This window comes from Suricata suricatta, chromosome 2 (assembly GCF_006229205.1).
Source record: "Suricata suricatta isolate VVHF042 chromosome 2, meerkat_22Aug2017_6uvM2_HiC, whole genome shotgun sequence".
NCBI classification, from domain to species: Eukaryota; Metazoa; Chordata; class Mammalia; order Carnivora; family Herpestidae; genus Suricata; species Suricata suricatta.
In genome coordinates this window covers 130,519,392-130,540,338 of record NC_043701.1, presented here as the reverse complement: position 1 = coordinate 130,540,338, position 20,947 = coordinate 130,519,392, and the positions used below count along the sequence as shown (strand labels likewise).

At 38.6% G+C, this 20,947-nt stretch overlaps 1 protein-coding gene across 4 annotated transcripts in view; it reads left to right on the top strand.

Moving 5' to 3' along the window:
* Window positions 1–20,947, top strand: part of PBLD (phenazine biosynthesis like protein domain containing) — a 36,891-nt gene that overhangs the window by 1,444 nt on the left and 14,500 nt on the right. The window contains exons 2-3 of one of the 4 annotated variants that reach the window (XM_029931778.1): window positions 10,551–10,602; window positions 15,235–15,357. The exons of 1 other annotated variant lie outside the window; for it this stretch is intronic. In XM_029931778.1, coding sequence (XP_029787638.1) covers window positions 15,274–15,357 — 84 coding nt within the window. In that variant the 5' untranslated portion in view covers window positions 10,551–10,602; window positions 15,235–15,273. The remainder of the gene's footprint in view (window positions 1–10,550; window positions 10,603–15,234; window positions 15,358–20,947) is intronic. 2 more of the 4 variants (XM_029931779.1, XM_029931780.1) reach the window with 2 other exon arrangements.

Genomic DNA, 20,947 nt, shown 5'->3' with positions numbered 1-20,947 from the left:
CTCCTTTCAAGCGGGCCTACTCCTTGGGGGGCTTCTTGATATCCACCCCCACCCCCAGTAGTCCCACGGGAAGTTACTCGCTTTTTCTTCCTACCTTTGCCATTCTCTTGCTTTTCATCTCTCCACTTGTCTTTATTGACGTATAATTAATATGCAGTGTTGTATTACTTTCAGGTATACAACAATGATTTGGTAATTATGTATATATATACTACTCCGTGCTTACCAGGAAAACTAGTCACCATCAGTTACATATAACATTACTACAATATTGACTGGATTCCCTATACTGGGCTTTTCATCTCTGTGATATGTTTCATAAATGGAAGTTTGTACCTTTTAATCCCCTTTTTCTATTTCACCCATCCCCTTACCCACTGGCCTCTGGCAACCACCATTTGTTCTCCCTCTTGAGTTCATTTGTTATTTTTTGTTTGTTAGTTTCATCTCTCCCACGTTGTAACCTCCGGCATGGATCAGGTGCTGAGGACTGACAATTTAGGGTTGTTTTATAAACAGGGCTTTGTGTTCTTGAAATTTGCAGTACAAGTGGCACCTAATACTTCTTGGTTGTGTTGTTATACAACCAAGGTCTTTGCGACACGTTATGGCTTTTTTTTTTAATTAAAAAAAATTGCAAGCCAAATTTCTGTGGAAGGGTGCAGGGCAGTCCTGGTACAGAGATCAATGCAAATGCAAACATAGGAACTGTACATGAAGTGCAAGAGAAGGAAGGAAATGAAATTGAACACAGGGATGTTACTATAATGTGGACAGTGTTGATGAGGGATAGTATTGCCAGCTGAGGACTGAGCACAAACTTAGCACAATCCTCCCCACCCCTTCCCACCTCAGGTGGGATATGTGTGATATTCCTCAGGCACGCCTGGCTGCCCAAGAACAAAGAAAAGGACAGAAAACAAATGGTTAAACTGATAGAGTCTCCACCAGTTTACATATATCTCATTAATAGCATAATCAATCTCCAGGAACTCCCTACTATCTTAATAATAATTCTTTGCTAGAGGGAAGAACAACTTTAGTTTGACAATAGCTAGGCCTCCGGTAATCTGTAAATCCTCTTTAGCATATGGAAATCCCTTTAAGAAACTCTCTTGACTTCACAGCCTACAACTCCACAGTAAATAAGCAGTCACTCTACATAACCCCAGTGCTGCTCTTTCTGCCCAAGGATCTTGTCCTGTGCTTTAATATAATCCCCTTTTTGCACCAAAGATATCTTCAAGAATTCTTTCTTGGCTGTCGGCTCTCAACTCCACCATCACCCCAAAACCCCATCAATCCTAGGTTATAGACCTTTAATATCCAACCAAAGACTCTTTACTTTCTACTACAGAAGTTGGGAAGCCCTTGATGGAGTATAAGGGGTGTTAGCACTAGAGAAGCTTGAATAATTTTTTTACCCATGAGATCTGCAATGTGTAAGGTGTAGGCAGGAGGCCAGTTACCTGCATATAATGGAAATTTCCATTTATGGTTTAATTCAGCCTCAAACCTGCTTAAGACAAGTGTGAGTAAGAATTGGCTACGTCATAATGTCCTAATTTTTTTGACCCACTCCCTCAAAATACCTCTTGGAGAAAGGGGAATGGGACAGTGTGGTCATCATTACAAGAAACAGGAAAACAAAACCTGGATAACATAACATGGTTCATATTTATTAAGAGCTTGCTTGAGTTAGTGCTCAATTCACTGACTCCTTACAATCTAAATAGTTATTGTCCTCGTTTTACAGAGGAGGTGCCTGAGTTTAGAAGTACAAAAGTTGGGGCACCTGAGTGGCCAAGTGGGTTAAGTGTCTGATTCTTGATTTCTGCTCAGATCATGATCTCATGGCTCATGGGTTTGAGCCCCCTTTGGGCTCTGTACTGACAGCATGAAGTCTGCTTGAGTTTGTCTCTCCCTCCCTCTCTGTCCCTCCCCTGCTTGTGCTCTATAAACAAACAAACAAATATTAAAAAAGGAAGCACAAAAAGTTGCTCAAGGTCGTACACCTAGTGATGGAAGCTAGGATTTAAATCAAAATGTTTTTTACCCCAGGGGCTAGGGTCTTCAAGCACTCTAGACCTTCCTGTGGTTGCAAATAACCTAACCATGCATTAAGGGAACAAGCGTCATTTAGGCAAATTGAAGTTACTTAACAAACATCATCTGAGGAGACCTGCAGGTAACCGTTCATTGGCTGGGGACTTTTTAAAAATGTTTTATTTATTTATTTATTTATGAGAAAGTGTGCCCAAGCTGGGGAGGGACACACACACCCCCCCCTACCCACCCCCACCCCCACCCCCACCCCCCCAAGTAGGCAGAAGCAGGGTCCAAGCCGGCAGCACAAAGCCCAACATGGGGCTCAAACTCCTGAGCTGTGAGATATGTGACCTGAGCTGAAGTTGGTCCCTTAACCAACCGAGCCATCCATATGCCACTGGCTGGAGACTTTTGAAGAGGCCTGAAACTTGATGTACTGGTGTCACTGACACCTTGAGCCCCTCCCCTCAAAAAAAAAAAATGGAGTTCAGATGGAGTTCTTCCTGGGTTCTAGTTACATCACGACTTTACCTTTTTAGTCTTTCAGCATGATTTGGCAGATGGAATGCTGTAATCCCTTTTACCTCTTGCCTGAATTCAAACAATACATTTAGTGCCTGTTGAGTTTGGCATTCTTTCCACATACTTAATTTCTATGGTTAAGGGCCACAATCCTTAAATTATTCTAATGACTTTTCACCACTGAACTGCAATGTTTTCTTTATGTTTTGGCCACAATTCCTGTATATTGGGCACTTTATTTGCTAGAGTGAATCCTTAGGAAGGACTTGAAATTAGTACATGTTATTCCTTTTGCTCTTTTTTATTACAGCAAGTAGGAAGCTTTGAATTTAAGAAAAGTATACTGGGGCACCTGGGTGGCTCAGTCAACTGAGCATCTGACTTCTGTTCAGATCATGATCTCATGGGTTGTGAATTCAGGCCTTGCATCAGGGGGCTGTCGGGGTTTTGTATCCTCTGTCCCCCTTCTCTCTACCCCTCCCTTGTGCTTTCTCTCTCAAAAATAAAAAAATAAGCGTTTTAAAAAAGTACACTAATTTTGGGGCAAATGTAATTTTTGAAAAGATTTTCTTTCTTTTTTTTTTCTTTTAAGTAGTTTCTCCACCCAGTATGGGGCTTGAACCCACACCCTGAGATCAAGAGTTGCACGCTCCATTGGCTGAGCCAGCCAGGTGCCCCAGGAGCAAACCTGATTTTTATTTGGCTTTCTATTTTACTGTTTTTCTCAAGAAAAAAAGTCTGTCTACTATTCCCAGTGGCAAATTGATCCTGTAAGTCTTGGTGAGATTGGTTCACCACCACACCAGTGATCCCTACAGAATTGTTTCCAGATTGATCTCTGTGGAATTGTTTCCATAGAGATGGTTAGAACTAAGAGCTCCCAGCTGCTTTTGGGATTTTGTTTTCTCTTTGTCTTCCTTTTGGTCATCCTAGTGCTTTCCTATTGGTACAGAGATCAGAGGGACTCTGGAGAGGATTTTGTTGGAGGCCATAATGAGAGAAAAGTTGAAAAAGGAGAGGAAATGGAAGTACCCACACTCCCCAGAGGAAAACCAGACAACAAACATGTAATCATGTATTACACCATCAGGATAAAGAGGAGAGGAAAATTCCATGCAGAGCTCAGAGAAAGAAAAAGAAAGAGAAACTGAAAGAGATTGCATCCTCCTGGGAGAGAGTAGACACATCGCTAAAAAATAGTTAAGATAGTTTTTCACACACCCCCAATAGCATTCTAAAATAACATAAAAACTGGATTGTATCATAATCTTTTTTGCCATTATGAAAAGCAAATAAGCTAAAAAAGGTAGCAAAACCCACAAATAAGTTTCTAGGAGTGTGTTTAATTAAAGTAGTTAATGCCATTTGAACACTAAATCTGTCTTACCAAGGTTTTGTAAAATGCTTGTTCTTTGATTTATATCATATATATCTACTGTCTTTGGAAGGCAGTGATCTTCCTTGTCATGATTCAAAATTATTTCTCAAGACAATGCTTAATTACATAGTTTACATTCTTGATACACTTTGTTTCTTTAAGTCACTTTTAACTGTTCATTCTGGGACTAGGGAGCCTAAAAGGTCTCATCCAATTTTAATTATACAGTAAGTAAACAAATGGAAACTTAGAAGGAAGAAAGCACCTAACAAACTCTTTTTCTAGTTTTTGGAAACAATTAGAAGCATTGAACATTCTTTCTGTTCTTGTGGATTATTGTGGAGAATAGGGACAACAGCTACAAAAGATAACTCTGTAGGAATTTAAATCAGGTTATTGTACAGTTTTTAATGTGTCATAAGCACATTAATGACTTAGAAACAGCACAGATAATACAGTAGCAGACCATTTCCCCACACACATGATTTTCAGTTTCTGAGTGGTAGATGAAAATACAATTTTCATTATATATGTACCTCTCTCTGTGTCCAAGAAAGAATATTACTCGGCAATCAAAAAGAATATCTTGCCATTTGCAACAACATGGATGGAATTAAAGTGTATTATGCTAAGCAAAATAAGTCAGCCAGAGAAAGATAGATATCATATAATTTCACTCATGTGGAATTTAAGAAACAAAACGGATAAACATAGGGGAAGGGAAGGAAAAATAAAAAATAAAAAGAGACAGACACAAATCATATGACTCTTAAATACAGAGAACAAACTGAGGGTTTCTGGAGGGGTGTTGTGTCCAAGGATGGGCTAAATAGGTGATGGGCATTAAGGAGGGCACTTGTTGGGATGAGCACTGGTGTTATAGGTTAGTAATTAATCACTAAATTCTACTCTTATAATCATTATTACACTATATGTTAATTAACTTGGATTTAAATAAAATTTAGGGGCACCTGGGTGGCTCAGTTGGTTAAATGTCTGACATAGGCTCAGGTCCTGATCTCCTGGTCCATGGGTTCAAGCCCCTCATCAGGCTGTGTGCTGACAGCTCAACTCAGGGCCTGGAGCCTACATCAGATTCTATGTTCCCCCCTGCCCTGACTTTGCCCCTCCTCTGCTCATGCTCTGTCTTGCACTGTCTCTCAAAAATAAATAAGTGTTGGGGTGCCTGGGTGGCTCAGTCAGTTAAGCAGCCGACTTCAGCTCAGGTCATGATCTCCCGGTTCGTGGGTTCAAGCCCTGTGTTAGGCTCTGTGCTGACAGCTCAGAGCCTGGAGTCTGCTTCTGCTTCTGTGTCTCCCTCTCTGCCCCTCCCTGCTCATGCTCTGTCTCTCTCTGTCTCAAAAATAAAATAAAAAGAAAACATTAAAAAAATTCTGCTGACATCTGCCTTTTGATTAGAGAGTTTATTCCACTTATATTTGATGTAGTTACTGATAAGGTAGGGTTTAAGTTTGTCATTTGCTGTTTATTTTCTATATGTCTTATGTCATTTTTGTTCCTCTACTTCTCCATTACTGCTTTCTTTTGTGTTAACTATATATTTTATATCCATATATGAATTTTCATGTATATGATATATATTTTATATCTCTATCATATATATGAATGTACATAAAGAATATATGTATATTTCTGTAAAAATGCATTTGTATGTGTACATGAAGAGAACAGAAGGATATATAGAGAGGCTAAAAGTTTTCAAGAGTTATTATCATTTTGTTTACTTATTCATAAGATTGTAATAAGATCCATAATATTAAAAAACCTACTATTTCCCACCATTGCTAAAGTTAAATCCAAATAGTATGTTGTAGAGAGATAGATAGTATTTTTCTCTAGAGACTCTGTAGATCCACTTTTCCCCCTTAATTTCAAGATAGACCCAAACTTCACCAGTGCTTTAAGAAAAGATTGATGTCTTTAACTGTGAGACTATCCAAAGATTCAGAATTCAAACTATAAATATGCAGTATAGTTTGATAGTCAAATATATCTTATTTATAAAGCAGTAGAAAGAGCCTAAGCAATTTTTGGCATATGTTCAAAGTTTTACTACTTCAAACAAAGTGCTGAATCATGTTTTTCTTACTTGGAAAGAATCATGACATCAGTGTATAACCTATTTTCTTCAGTTCACTCTAACTCCTTGGACTTCAGTTAAGCATCTAACTTCAGCTCAGGTTGATCTTGGGGTTTGTGAGTTAGAGCCCCACATAGGGCTCTGCTGACAGCTCAGAGCCTTGAGCCAGTTTAGGATTCTGTGTCTTCCTCTCTCTCTGCCCCTCCCCCACTCATGCCTTGTCTCTCTCTTCTTCAAAAATAAATAAGCATTAAAAATTTCTTTAATTTGGTTGATAAATAGTATGTCATAATGATGAGAACCATAAGCTTCAACTGAAATGTGAAAAATTCCAACAAAACAGTGGTGTTTGAACATAAACATAGGTGAGGAATTCAAAACCAGGTTATTATTTTAACAAAACTAAGCTAATATTTTAGCAAAGGCAGTGTTCCAGAGCTCTATTAAGTCTAGGAAATATGCATAAAGGTAAACACAAAGTAGTAGAGTGCCATATGTATACATAATCTTCATCACTAGATGAAACTAAACAAATTTTCTTACAAATTTTTATTTATGTACTTTTTAAATGTTTATTTAATTTTGAGAGAGAGTTACAGAGCAGGAATGGGGGAGGAGCAGAGAGAGAGACACACAGAATCGGAAGCAGGCTCCAGGCTCCAAGCTGTCAGCACAGAGCCCAATGTGGGGCTCGAACCCACAAACTGCAAGATAATGATCTGAGCCAAAGTAGGACGCTTAACCAACTGATCCACCCAGGCACCCCCCAAATTTTGATTTAAAACTTAATTTACTTATAATTGTAATACTTTTTTATAGTTATTTTCTTTTTACCAGCTAGTAACGTAGACAGTGTCCATGTACATTTTGTATGCCAGTACTCTATTAAGTATTTTACATTTTCAAGGAAGTAAACTGGTATTTACTAATGAGCAGCCTAGTTTTGAGGCAGCAGTCATAAGCAAAGGCTAAGTGGGTTCTTTTGTGCTGAGAGCTGGGGAATAACAGGAATCAACTTTCTGTTGTCTATAGCCCCAGGAGACTGTAAACAAACTAAGAGTATTACAGAGGGACAAATAAGTATTAGTGTTCACAGGCACACCCACGGACAGGTTTAATGACTAAGCTATTTGAATGTGAGGGTTATGCTTTCTCTACATTTATTTGGTAGATTAAAATTGAGGTAATTGATTCCTATTTAAACAGCATGTGGGGTTTTTTTGGCATTACTGAAGAACATATAAAGCCAGTCTAGGGGTCCAAATGGAATGTGAGTAAAACTAGAGAAGAATTTAAATTATTTGGGTCATTTGAAAAACACCCTGCCTGATACCTGCACCTCAGGACCAGCCATTAGGTTAACCAGGATGCCAGAATTTGTGCAAGCCTACTTACTGGGTGAAGAAAGGCAAGGTGCTTAAACTTTACCTGCCTCAAATTTTCCCAGCAATTCAATGAGACGTTATGCTGCTTTTTCCTTGCAGAAATGAAATCAAAATTAATTTTAAGGGGAGAGAGAGAAAAAAAGAGAGGCATATTCAGAAATAAATTAAAGATTAGCACCTTGAGATCAAGGAATAGGGCTTACTCTTGAGTGTCCCCTCCTCTCCCAGGGTACCTGGCATTGGAGCCTGACACAATCACTCTGGAACTGAACTTTGGATTTCTGAATTTACAAAGATGAAGATCAAGTTGCAGACAATGGCTCCAGCAGACCTTTACAGCCTCATCTCTGCTCTCTCCTATCCTCTTCCCCCCTCTATTTCTGTATCCAATTTGCTTGTCCTGTCACCAGTCCATGCACTGTGCCGAAGATTTCCACTTCTGGAACTGCCAAACACTTTTTTGTGTATGTTTTTGGACCAATTCAAATGTCACCTCATCTCTGAAGCTCCCTCTGACTATCTCCTGGGCAGAGTTATTGCCCTAGCATTATGTTCCTAACAATTTTATCTAATTTCTTTTATATTATAGTTTTTATGTTGGTGGGAATGCAAATGGTACAGCCACTGTAAGGACAGTATGGAGGTTCCCCCAAATTTTTTAAATTCCACTACTGGATATTAACCTAAAGAAAAAGAAAACACTAATTTGAAAGGATATGTGCATGCCAATTGAAGCATTATTTACAATAGCTAAGCTATGGAAGCAGCCCAAGTGTTCATCAGTGGATGAATGGATAAAGAAGATAAGGCATATATAGACAATGGAATATTATTCAGCCATAAAAAATGAAACCTTCCCATTTGCAACACAATGGATGGATCTAGGGGGCATAATGATAAGTGACATAAATCAATCAGAGAGTGACAAATACCATATGATTTCACTCATGTGTGGATTTTAAGAAACAAACAAATGAACAAAGGAAAATAAGACAAACTGAAAAACAGACTTTTACCTATAGAGAACAAATTGATGGCTACCAGAGTGAAGGTGGGGGGAATGGGTGAAATAGGTGAAGGAGATTAGGAGTACAATTATCATGATGAGCACGGAATAATGTACAGAATTGGTGAATCACTATATTGTACACCTGCTACTAATATAACACTGTATGTTATGTTAAAAAAATTCTAATGTTTCTTATACCAAGGTCCTTTGTATTCTTGAATGTCTGTAAATTGTAAGAGAATTTTAAAGTTCTGATTTTTTAAAGTTTATTTCTATATTTTGTGAGAGAAGAGAGAGAGGGGAAGGGGTAGAGAGAGAGCAAGAGGGGAAAGGGAGAGAGAGAGAGAGAGGGAAGGGAAGGGGCAGAAAGAGAGAGAGAAGAGAGAGAGACAAAGGGAGAGAGAGAATTCCAAGCAGATTCCACACTCTCAGTGTGGAGCCTGATATGGGGCTCAAACCCACGAACTGTGAGATCATAACCTGGATGGAAATCAAGAGTCAGATGCTTAACTGACTGAACCACTCAGATGCCTCAAGTTCTGAGTGTTCATTTCAGTGATCTAAAAAATTATTTTGACACTTAAGACAAAATTTCTCATTTGCGGTGATAGTTTCCAATTTTAAGGAACTAAGATTTTAGTTACTTAAGTGAGAGTTTCTCAGATTTTGGTCCTTGCATATATTCTAAAGCATAGTGGTTAAGAACATGGACCCTAGGGCTTGACTTTTATTTAGGTTCAACCTTAGGTATTACCTAAATGTAGGACTTGGGCAAGTTACTTAAATTTTCTGAGCCTCCATTTACTTATTTGTAAAATGAAGACAGATTGTATATAATAGTATTTCTATCATGGGGTTGCTCTGAAGAGTAAATGTTCTAAGAACCATGTCTACCATATAATAAGTACTCAATAAGCATTAACTATTCTTCTTAGAAATTTGTAAAGCAGGATTCTGTTGGGCTGCAAGTAATGGACTATTGGACTATATTAATTTCCTATTGCTGCTATAACAAATTGACACAAATTTAGTGGCTAACAACAACACAAATGTATTATTTTATACTTTAGAGATGAGAGTCCAAAATGGGTCTCACTGGGCTAAAATCAGGTGTTGGGAGGGGTATTGGTAAAGACTGAATTCCCCGCCCGGCCTCTTTCTTATGTTAGTGCTGTAACCCCCAATGTGATGGTATCTGGAGATTATGGCGGTTTGGGAGCTAATTAGCATTTGATGAGGTTATGAGGGTGGGCCCGCATGACTGGATTAGTGTTCCTATGAGAAGAGAGCTTGCTCCCCTTCTCTTTCTGTCATGTGAGGACACAGCAAGAAGGTGGCTGTTTAAAAGCCAGAAAAAGTCCTCACCAGGAGCCAAATTTGTTGGCACCTTGATCTTAGATTTCCTTGCCTCCAAACTGTAAGCAAGTCAATTTCTGTTGTTTAAGCCACTCAGTCCATGGTATTTTATTATAGTTTCTTGAACTGACTAACCTAACCTGCTAATGGCTCTAGGAGAAACTGTTTCCTTGCTTTTTTCAATTTCTAAAGGCCACCTGCATTCCTTGGTTTGCGGCTCCTTTTCTTTTCTTCTAAGTTTTTAAATGTCTATTTATTCTTGAGAGAGCACAGAGCACAAGCAGGGGAGGGGCAGACAGAGAAGGAGACACAGAATCTGAAGCAGGCTCCAAGGCTCCAAGCTATCAGCATAGAGCCTGACACGGGGCTTGAATTCACAAACTGTGAGATCATGACCTGAGCTGAAGTCAGGCACTCAACCGACTGAGCCACCCAGGTGCCCCTCCTCCCTCTATATTCAAGCCAGCAGCACTGTATGTTCAAGGCTCTCTCACTTGGACTTTTCTACTTCTCTTTTCCACTTTTAGTTTTAAGTTTATTTATTTTTAAGAGAGAGAGCATGCACCCATGTGGGTGCTTAAGATTGGAGGAGGGGCAGAGAGAGGGAGAGAGAGAATCCCAAGCAGGCTCTGTGAGCCTAATGCAAGCTTGATACCATAAACCGTGAGATGATGACCTGAGCCAAAATCAAGAGTCAATGCTCAACCAACTTGAATCACCCAGGTGCTCCTCTCTCTTCCACTTTTACAGACCCTTGGGACATTGGATCCACCTGGATGATCCAGAAGAATCTTACTTTGAGGTCAGTTGATTAGCAGCTTCAATCCTACCTGCAACCTTAATTTCCCATTCACACTGTGAATATGTAACATAACATATTCACAGGTTCTTGCAATCAGAATGTGGACAACTTTGGGGAGTCATTAGTTTGTCTACCACATGGACAAGTAAGGGTTTGAATCTTAAGAACATTTATTGTTTACTTATGAAGTTTGGAAATAAGAGTTTCTAACATTTCTCTAGCAGTTAACTATATCATCCAGAACCCATGCTCTTTCTCACCTAGTTTGTTAGCTTTTCATTCTCATATTTGTCACCTCATGGTCAAAAGATGGTTGTTGAATCTACGGGCATCAGCAACATGTTCAAAATGGGAAAAGGAGAAAGGGCAGTGACAGTCCATTCTCCTCACAGGTGTGCTCTTTGAATCAGAAAACAAACAATTTTTTCCAGAATCCCTCCAGCAATCTTGCCCTAATGAGGTTATGTGGCCATCTCTAGCTGCAAGAGAATCTGGAAGAATGGGCATCTGGCAAAGGAGAATTATATGGTCCTAATTAGCTTAGACGATTGATTTATGATTCATTGATGGGGCTGGGCACATTGCCTGCGCAAACAAAATCAGAGTTTTTTTTAGAAAAAGTGAAATGCAAGTGTGTTGTGCATGGAGTTGGGGGTGGGCAAAGGAAGAGGCTGTTAAACAGGCAAATGACACTGCCTGTTAGCCTTTGAGAATCTTTTCCCTTTAAAGAAATGTTTTCAGGGTGCCTGGTGACTTAGTCGTTTAAGTGGTGGACTCTTTTTAAAAAATTTTTTTTAATGTTTTATTTTTTATTTTTGATACAGAGAGAGACAGAGCATGAGAGGGGAAGGGGCAGAGAGAGAAGGAGACACAGAATCTGAAGCAGGCTCCAGGCTCTGAGCTAACTGCCTGCACAGAGCCCGACACGGGGCTCGAACCCACAAATGTGAGATGTGACCTGAGCCGAAGTCGGAGGCTCAACCGACTGAGCCACCCAGGCGCCCCTAAGTGGTGGACTCTTAATTTCTGCTCAGGTCATGATCTCAAGGTTAGTGATTCAAGGCCAGCACTGAGCTCAACGCTAAGAGTGCAGAGCCTGCTTGGGCTTCTCTCGCTTTTCCTCTCTCTCCCCCGTTCTCTCTTTCCCTCTTCTCTCTACCCCACTCCCACACATGCATGCTTGCATGCTCTCTCAAGATAAAATAAATAAATAAATAAATAAATAAATGTTTTCATTTGAGAGGCAATGCAGTATTTCTAAAAACTTCAAAATACTTAGTTATAAAATTGTATTCTTCTAAATTAGATTTATTATTATTTATTTATTTAAGTTTATTTATTTTGAGAGAGAGACAGAGAGTGTGCGCACACATGAGTGGGATAGGGGCAGAGAGAGAGGGAGAGAGAGAATCCCAAGCAGGCTGTGTGCTGTCGGCACAGAGGCCGATGTGGGGCTCAATCTCAGGAACTAGGAGATCATGACCTGAGCTGAAATCAAGAGTAGGATGCTTAACTGACTGAGTCACCCAGGCACCCCTAAATGAACACTGTATTTTTATTTATTTTTAAATGTTTATCGGGGCGCCTCGGTGGCTCAGTCGGTTAAGCGTCTGGCTTCGGCTCAGGTCATGATCTCACAGTTCGTGAGATCAAACACACACAAAATAAAAACCTGTAGTGTTAAAAAAATAAATATTTATTTTTGAGAGACAGAGAGAGAGAGCGTGAACTGGGGAGAGCAGGGAGAGAGGAAAACAGAGGATCTGAAGTGGACTCTGCACGGAGAGTTCCTTGAACTCAGGAACTGTGAGATTATGACCTGAGCTGAAGTTGGACAGTTAATGGACTGAGCCACCCAGGCGCCCCATAAACACTGTAGTTTTAAAACTTGCACATATATTTCATGGTCACTATGGAAAAATTAAGCAGTCTTTTCAGTATATACTTTCTCATCCAGTTGAATGTGTAGCTGATCGCTAGGACCAATGAGGCTGAAGCTCAGTGAGGTTAAAAATGTGCTCCTTTTGGCACATCTATGACTTCCATAATAGTATTAATTCTGTTACATTTATGAAAACTATGCTTTATTATCAGACCTTTAATTTTTTCTCTATTTTAATTTTCTAAAATAAGAGAGGCAATCTATAATAAAATTTCCCTGTAACTGCATGAACAAACTGCAATGTACTGACAATAACAGTGATGCTCCTGAAACAGAAATGTTAGCTGCCAGATGCTTCCATGTTGAGAACCCCTCAGTATTTGTCTGCAGTATATGAAATTCCAGTTTTGGTGTATGCTCAGGATACTATTTTCTTACATAATTAATTCAATAAATATTTATTGTGGGCCAGGTACTGCTCCAAGAACTGAGATCATAGCAGTGATGAAAAACAAGATGTTCTCTCTGCTCTGTTCAGTCTGGTTAGAATAGTCCAAGAAACACAAATAAAAACTCAAGATATATTTTGTTTGTTACATTGTCAATGGTGGGATGCTCTCATATGCTGTCTAAATTGGTACACTCTTTCTAAAGGTAAATTTAACTGTATGCTTAAGATGCCTATATACTTGGACCCAGGGATTTTGCTCTTAGGAATCTCTTGTAATTAAAGAATCAGAAACACAGATGATATTCGACAAGTTCAATCACTACATTACCTATGCAAGTGAAAAATTAGGAATAAATGTTCAACAAAGGGAAATCGTTAAATAATTTATATGCCTTATACCTATAAGCCTATTCATTGGAAGTCTATTACAATTATGTTTTTGAAGCGTTTAGTGCCCTCAAAAATACTCAAGTTATTCTGTTAAGAAGGTAAAAATTCTGATTAAAAACTGTGTATCTAAAATAATAATGTTATTGCTTATAGGTCAAAAGATACAGACTTACTGAAGATACTGAATAGGGTCAAAATGTATAAACTTGCAGTTACAAAATAAATATCATGGAGATGTAATGTACAGCATGATGACTGTAGTTAGTGCGTATTTGACAATTGCTCAGAGTAGATCTTAAAAGTTCTCATCATGAGAAAAACATTTTGTGACTACGCATAGTTAACAGATGTTAACTAGGCTTACTGTAGTTAATCTTTTTGCAATATATACAAATACCAAATCATTATGTTGTACACTTGAAATTACTATCATGTGCATTATACCTCAATTAAAAAAAATTGGTATTTGGCAAGAAAGTTAAGCAAAATACTGGGATACTTAAAAAAAAAAAAGAGAGAAGCCCAGAGAACTGCAGCCAGGTGTGGGCAGCCAGCAGCACTTCCCAGGTTGTTTATCTTAATTCTCTTGAGAACATAAATGCATGTTATGATATTTTTTTTAATGTTTATTTATTTTTGAGAGAGAAAGAGCCCACGAGGGTGCATGAGTGGCAGAGGGGCACAGAGAGAGGGGGACAGAGGATCGGAAGTGGGCTCTGTGCTGACAGCAGTGAGCCGGATGAAGGGCTCCACCTCAGGAACCTGAGATCATGACTGAAGTGAAGTTGGATGCTTAACCGACTGAGCCACCCAGGCACCCCTCTTTTAATTTTAAATGCTTATTTATTTGAGAGAAAGAGTGAGAGACTGAGAGGACAAGCAGGGAGGGTCAGAGAGAGAGGGGGAGAGGGAGAGAGAGAGAGAATGAATCACAAGGAGTCTCCACACTCAGCACAGAGCCCAATATAGGGCCGGACTGCAGGACCAGTGAGATCACAATCTGAGCTGATATCAAGAGTCTGGTGCTTAACTGATTTAGCCACCAAGATGCCTTTTTTTTTTTTTTTTTTAAGTTTAAACAAAGCATCCCTTACTTTGTGGAATTTTTTAAAGTCTGTAACTTTGGGAGAGAGGAATCTATCCATTGCTCTGACAAGGGTCATGCTTTGTAGTAAAGCATAAGAAACACCCCAGAATGTTAACAGAATTTATCTCTAGGGAGTAGAAGTACAGATTTTTTACCCCTGCTTTTCTGTATTTTATAGATTTTCAGTAAAAAGAAAGTATTGTCCCTAAAATGAAAAGCTTTATTTTAATAAATCTGTCAAGTGAGCTCAAAAATTTCTCCATATGAAAAAAAAAAGTCTTCATGTACAGGTTTATAAAATAGCATGAAATTAATTAAAGCATGAGACTCCTTTACTATGTAAAGCAAAAAAAAAAAAAACCCAAAAAACAAAAATCCAAAATTGTTTATTGTTTATTTGCATGATTATGGGTCACTCTTTAATTTTCCAAGTTTTTTATAATGAGGATATTTTTTCCAATTGGAAAAAATGTATTATTTTAAAAGGGTTGTGATATTCATTAGGAGACTATAAGTAACATATATGCCCCATGGACATTTCATGTACTTGATTAAAACATACGTTAGCCAGTTTGGCTACTCTAAGAAAGAATATGATTATGTTCTTAAGTATACATACAGTATAAACATCAATACAGAATTTGAAAATAAAATACCCATTATTTTAAAATAAATTCAATTTAGAGATTTAAAAATACTAGTGGATCACCTCTCTTTAAATGTAGATATGTTAGAGCAATTGTTGACTTTGTAACTGGGAATTGTTGGTTGTTTCGGTACACCAAGTAAAACATTAACTTCTTGATTTTTTGCAACAACTAGAAGTAAAGCAGGCTACTGGCAATTTGGAGAGCAAGGAAAATGAAGCTCCCTATTTTCACAGTAGATGCATTTACAGCAAAAGCATTTTGTGGGAATCCTGCTGCTGTTTGTCTTCTGGAAAATGTAAGTGCTTGAAATTCTAGATTCCCGTAGAACCAAATATTTCTTAAAAACAAACAAAAACCAACAAAAAAAACCCCCACTCAGACCTACCTGTTTGTCTTTGGTGTGTGTTCTTTGTCAAATGATATCAGCAATGTTTATGTCTGCAAGTTGATTTTGACCAAATTATATGATGAGAATGCTTACACCTAGATGCTTTAAGTCTAGAAAAATAAGGACTTATGTAAGGAAGAACTAGAACCTATTTAAAAGAAAAAGATAGAGCTCTTTTTTAGCCATCAGGTTTTCATTTAGTGAGCACCAAATGTGAAGGTGAATGAAATTAGATGAGCTTTACATGACTGGCCATGGCTGATATTATATTTAACATAAAAGATTTTAGCTGCATATCTTTAACCTTCACTATAGTTCAGACAACTAGAAATTCTTTTCAGGACCAAGCAAATAAAACATTTTGTAAGGACTTAAGTAATTAAGTAGAAAGAAGGAATTAAGCTCTAATATAGGGGGAACTTTTTTTCATGAAAGTCTCATTTAAATAAAAGCTTATTCATTTTTGGTACTCATTTTTGAAAGAATGGGGGGCAGGGAGGGGCAGAGACTGAAGGACAGAGGATCTGAAGCAGGCTCTGCCCTGAGAGCAGAGAGTCCCATACAGGGGCTCAAACCCATGGGTTCAAACCCATGAACCGGAGACCATGACCTGAGCTGAAGTGGATGTTTAACTGACTGAGCCACCCAGGAGCCCACTGAATGTCTCATTTTAAAAATGGCTTTTGGTTAGGATGAGTGTTAACAGAATAGTTAAATATTCACTGACCTTCAGTGCTTTGTGTTGGTATCTGGGTATTAGGAAACAGACAAGGAGCACTTCCACTCAGAGCAATTAGTGCAAGAGTAGATTGTCTGAGAATTACTTCGAAAACACAGTAAGCATTTGATGATCTTAAATAAGTTTTACTAAGCTGGGCCAAGTGTGTGTTGGAGACTTCAAGTGCAGTGAGTGTCAAACTGCATATTAAAATCACCTAAGGAGCTTTAAAGTTCCTATACCCAGTGCATTCCAGAATCTCTAGGCGATTCTGTTTTTTAAAGCTCCCTAAGTGATTCTAGTGTGCTCTCAAGATGAAGAATGGCTAGGGTTTTACTGAGATGGATGAATGTTGTTGATTGAGTTCTTGGCACACTTGGTATTCTTGGTACACTTTCTCCCTCAAGCAGAGCAGCAAAAACGGTGATGAAAAGTCCTCATCTTGTCGTTAAGGATACATTCATTATACAACCTTGCAGCTGGCATCTTCTAAGCATAAAATGCAGGAAGTAATTAAGTTAATAGGCTTTACCAAGAGCTTGGGAGGATTAGTGAAAGAATGATTAACAACCAGATTCTAAATCATGAACTTTCTTTAGAAACAGTTGGGCAAACAACTTCATGTCAAGGAATTGTGGAAGTGAATGAAATTACTTAAGAGACCTAGTATATTTGCTGCATGTCCTCATGTAATCTCTTTGAAGAGTTCTGAATATAGTGTCAAGTGATTTAGGTATTCCATTTTCACTAGATGAAAAGAATTAGCATTATTCTTCAACTTCCTCCTTTTACTTCCAGTACAGTCACTACACACCAGAGCCTTTTTCTCTCTCTTCAACTATATTTTACAGTTTTTTTTTTTATATATTTGGAAAAACCAGGACATAAAAATTTAAGCAAAGAGCTTAGCATAGTTCAAAGCAATATGCTTCACTAAGGGTGGAAGAAAGAAAAAGAAAATGAGGAAGTCCACAATTCAGGGATGCTTTCTAAAGAGTCTCCCAATTCACTTCCAGGCTTTGAACCTGTGGGACCAGGCTAATTTGGTGGCCTGTCAGGGACAACTGAATAGATATCTAAAGAATAGTTTGCTAGTTTTCTGTTATGTGGTCATGAGAATCCTGTTCTCCTGGAGGCTAATTTGGCACTTTTCCCAATTCATAAGCAATAAAAATTAGAGTGAAAGTATAAACTGTGGTTTATGCCCTTGATTCTTTTACCCATGGTTGGACACAGTGGACACCTGAAACACCTAAAGAGAACACAAGTAAACTCAGAAAGATATCAGAGACAAATAACTGTTAAACCTTATGTTTCTCACAGTTTGGTCAGTGTTTAGCCTGTCATCACTGTATTCTACAAATATTTGTCCACATCTACCATGAGCCAGGCTTTGGGGTAGGGACAGGAGATATAAATATGAGTAATTTTGCCTGCCCTTGGGGTGCTCAAAGTCTAGTGGGAGAAACATTATTCAATAGTTACCACAAAAGCTAAAAGATCTAATGGTACAAGAGGGACTCAGAGAACAGAACAGTGTTGGATTTTACAGAAGAGAAACTACTTCAGATTTCAGTGAAGGTCAAATTTAAAAATTTGACCGAGATGAGACTAATCACAAAAAACTTGGTGGATAGACTAAAGACAAAGTAATTGCTCTTTGAGCTGTTTGAATACTTGATAAAAGACTTCTGGAAGGATAGCAAAAAAGACAAAAAAGAAAAAAATTCTAGGTAACAACATTCCAAGAGCTTCTAGAATATTCTAAAGTTTCTTTTGTTTTCCTTTCTAGACAAGTCCATTTTTAAAATTTTCACATAAGTTACTTTTAACACTGTGCATTAGCTGAAAATAAAAACAGATTAAGGGCTAAATAGAATATGGAACAGATATTTGAGAAAAAATATTTAAAACCTTAAAAACTTGATGGTGTCCTCAAATGCTGGAGAATCAATTTGACAATAAAGATCAAGTAGAGGTATGAAATGTATAGAAACAATACTTTAAAAATGAAACATATTTTACTTTAAAAGCTGTGTAACAACTATAGGAATTCATGACCAGCTACTTGAATGGGTCAGAGGGCTAGGGTAGTGATAAGGGGTGATATGCTATTTATTCTACTATAAAACAGTGTTAATTAATGAAAATAACATACCAACAGGGGTAGGGATCCCATAATTCTCCTTCATATTCTAACAAGGCCTCAAGTTGTTTTGTTGTTGTTGTTGTTGTCGTCGTCGTATATATGTGGGTACGTGGGTGGATGTTTGGGTGGGGTTTCTCAACAGTGGCAGAATCAGGTAGTTCTTTGTTGGGTGACGCTGTCTGTCTGCAATGCTGGCTGTATTCTTGGCTTCTACCCACTAGATGACAGCAGTCTTCCCTTTTCCCCATCATGACAATAAAAAATTGTCCCCAGTTGAAAACCACTGTTTCAGAGGATCTTTTAAACAGTGGTTTAACATTTGTTTTGTTTTAGGTTTTTAAAAGTTCTTACTTATTGATTTTTTTTAGTAATCCCTATACCTAACACGGGCTTGAATTCGTGACTCCGAGATCAAGAGTCACACTTTCTTCTAATTGAGCCCAGTGCCCCTAAACAGCGGTTTATTCTTGAGTTTTTCTATTAAAAATTTCTGTAAAAACAACTTTGTTGTGTGACTAGCATATACATTTATTTCAATTCAGCTGGCGTCTCCTGGCCACATGCTGGACACTATGCCATGATCAATATAATATTCATATATATACCCATAATACATGTGTGCGTGTGTCTGTTTATTCTTTTAAACACTAACCCAGTCATTCCCAGGGACAGCATTTGCACTTTTAAAGTGGAATGCTTCATTTTAGTTCCTAAGCAGCTCGCTGTTCCAGTTTCCCTGGTTAAATTTAGAGGGTAACGAAAGCCTCTTTACAGCTTGGTGTGTTACCTACTTAAGGAAAAACGAGTATACAGCAATACTGTGTTCAGTTCAGTTTGTGCTTTAACTCATGTGGGGAAGCTTATGATGCAGTGGCCATTTCCAAACCTGCTGCCCTTCCTTAGAGGACCACTGGCTCTGTGTTCCCCTGTTGGGTCAGAGGCTCCTGGGGTTTCTTGGGAGTTCCAAAGTCATATATCATTTTTATGCCCAGAAAAGGGATGAAGAGTTCAAAGAAGACTTTTCCAGGCCATTGAGAGGTTTTCTCTTGCCCAGTATTTGAGGAAAGAGAGAAAGCAAGGCAGGAGATGCTGATGTGGGAATTCCTACTTCACTGGCTTCTAGTACATAACTCTCAGCTTTGGGAGCAATGAATTCAGGCAAGTTCAGCCAGATACTGTGCTAAATTGCTTTTTATATATTATCTCATTTTATCCGTACATCTACTCTAAGAGTAGGTCTTATTATCCCATTTTATACATGTGAAGACAGAAGCAGAGGAAGGTTAAGTTATTACCTAGGTGGCTGACTTCAGGATCCCACCCCAGATCTGCCTGACTGCACAGCCCATGCTTTTAACCCATCATACTCTTCCCCACACTAGATTCCTCCTCTCTTATGTTCTCCCAGAGTACCCCTTACTTCCCAGTCAGTAGTACGCATCACTCTTGAAATTCATTCAATGCCTGTCTTCCTCACTAGACTGCACATTCTATGAAATCTTAACCAATTCTAACTTGTTCTATTACACATGGTCTAGCACATGTCAGGCACTGAATAGCTATCTGTTGAGTGAAAGTAAATCTATTAATTAATTAGATTGTGGCAAAAAAATCTCTAAGAGTTCTAGCTAACTAACCACTACTGGTCTTTTATTCTTATTGGAGAGGTGGGGTGGGCGGGGTATGCAAGGTGAGTATGAGCTTTGGGGTCTATGATGGAGCTGGAGGGACTAGGCACCCATAAGAACCATCAGGAACAAACAAAGATGGCTTACAGTTTGAGTGCTGCATTGTGGGGACATAACTTCAAAATACGAAATCCAGCTGCCTCAGGAGGAAGCTCCTGTTTCTGCCTGGATAATTTAGAACTTTCCATATCCAAGTGTGTTTCCTTTGTTGGAACCTATCGACAGCAGAAGGACAGGTGAACTGGGACTGAGAGCAGGACTATCATGTTTTGGCTGTCATGTTTCTAAGCTGCCACAAGATGGGAGTATTTTAAAACTTTGCCCTGATTTTCTGATCATTAATGTTTGTGGGCCAAATGGTGAGGATACCTCAGTGTCCCAGTGCAGTACACCAGAACTCAAAAACCAACCATGCCTCTGTTTTTGCTGTTGGAAAGTTGACTCGTGAGATTGCCAAAGGGAAATGGATATTAAAGGAAGAGAATCATGGTTGTTGGTGTATAACCTTTATGTGCTGCATTTGAAAATAAACAACTTTAGTATAAAATGAAAAAAATTATGGGAACAAAAATTCAGTATTTTGAATGAATGCAGTCTCCTCTAAAGCTCTCAAAGTTGAAACATTAGTCTTCTGATGATTCACTATTACCTTGACCTTTGGTTCCAGTGTAGAAATTCAGCTGCCTGAATTTGAGGACTGCTACTATCAAACTTACCACAGTGTCTCTGGTCCTGCAGGCAAATGACAAGTGCATTTTAAGTGTCTTGGGACAGAAATTACAGCAACAGAAATTCAAATTGCAATTGGTGCAATACACCGAGGTAGACAGGACTAAAGAGCTGACAGTGAAGTGTGTGTTCTAGCTGATGTGCAAAAAAAGCCCAGTTGCAAAGAAATCTATTACCAATAGATGGTGAGCTTGGCTACATTGTGAGATGTTT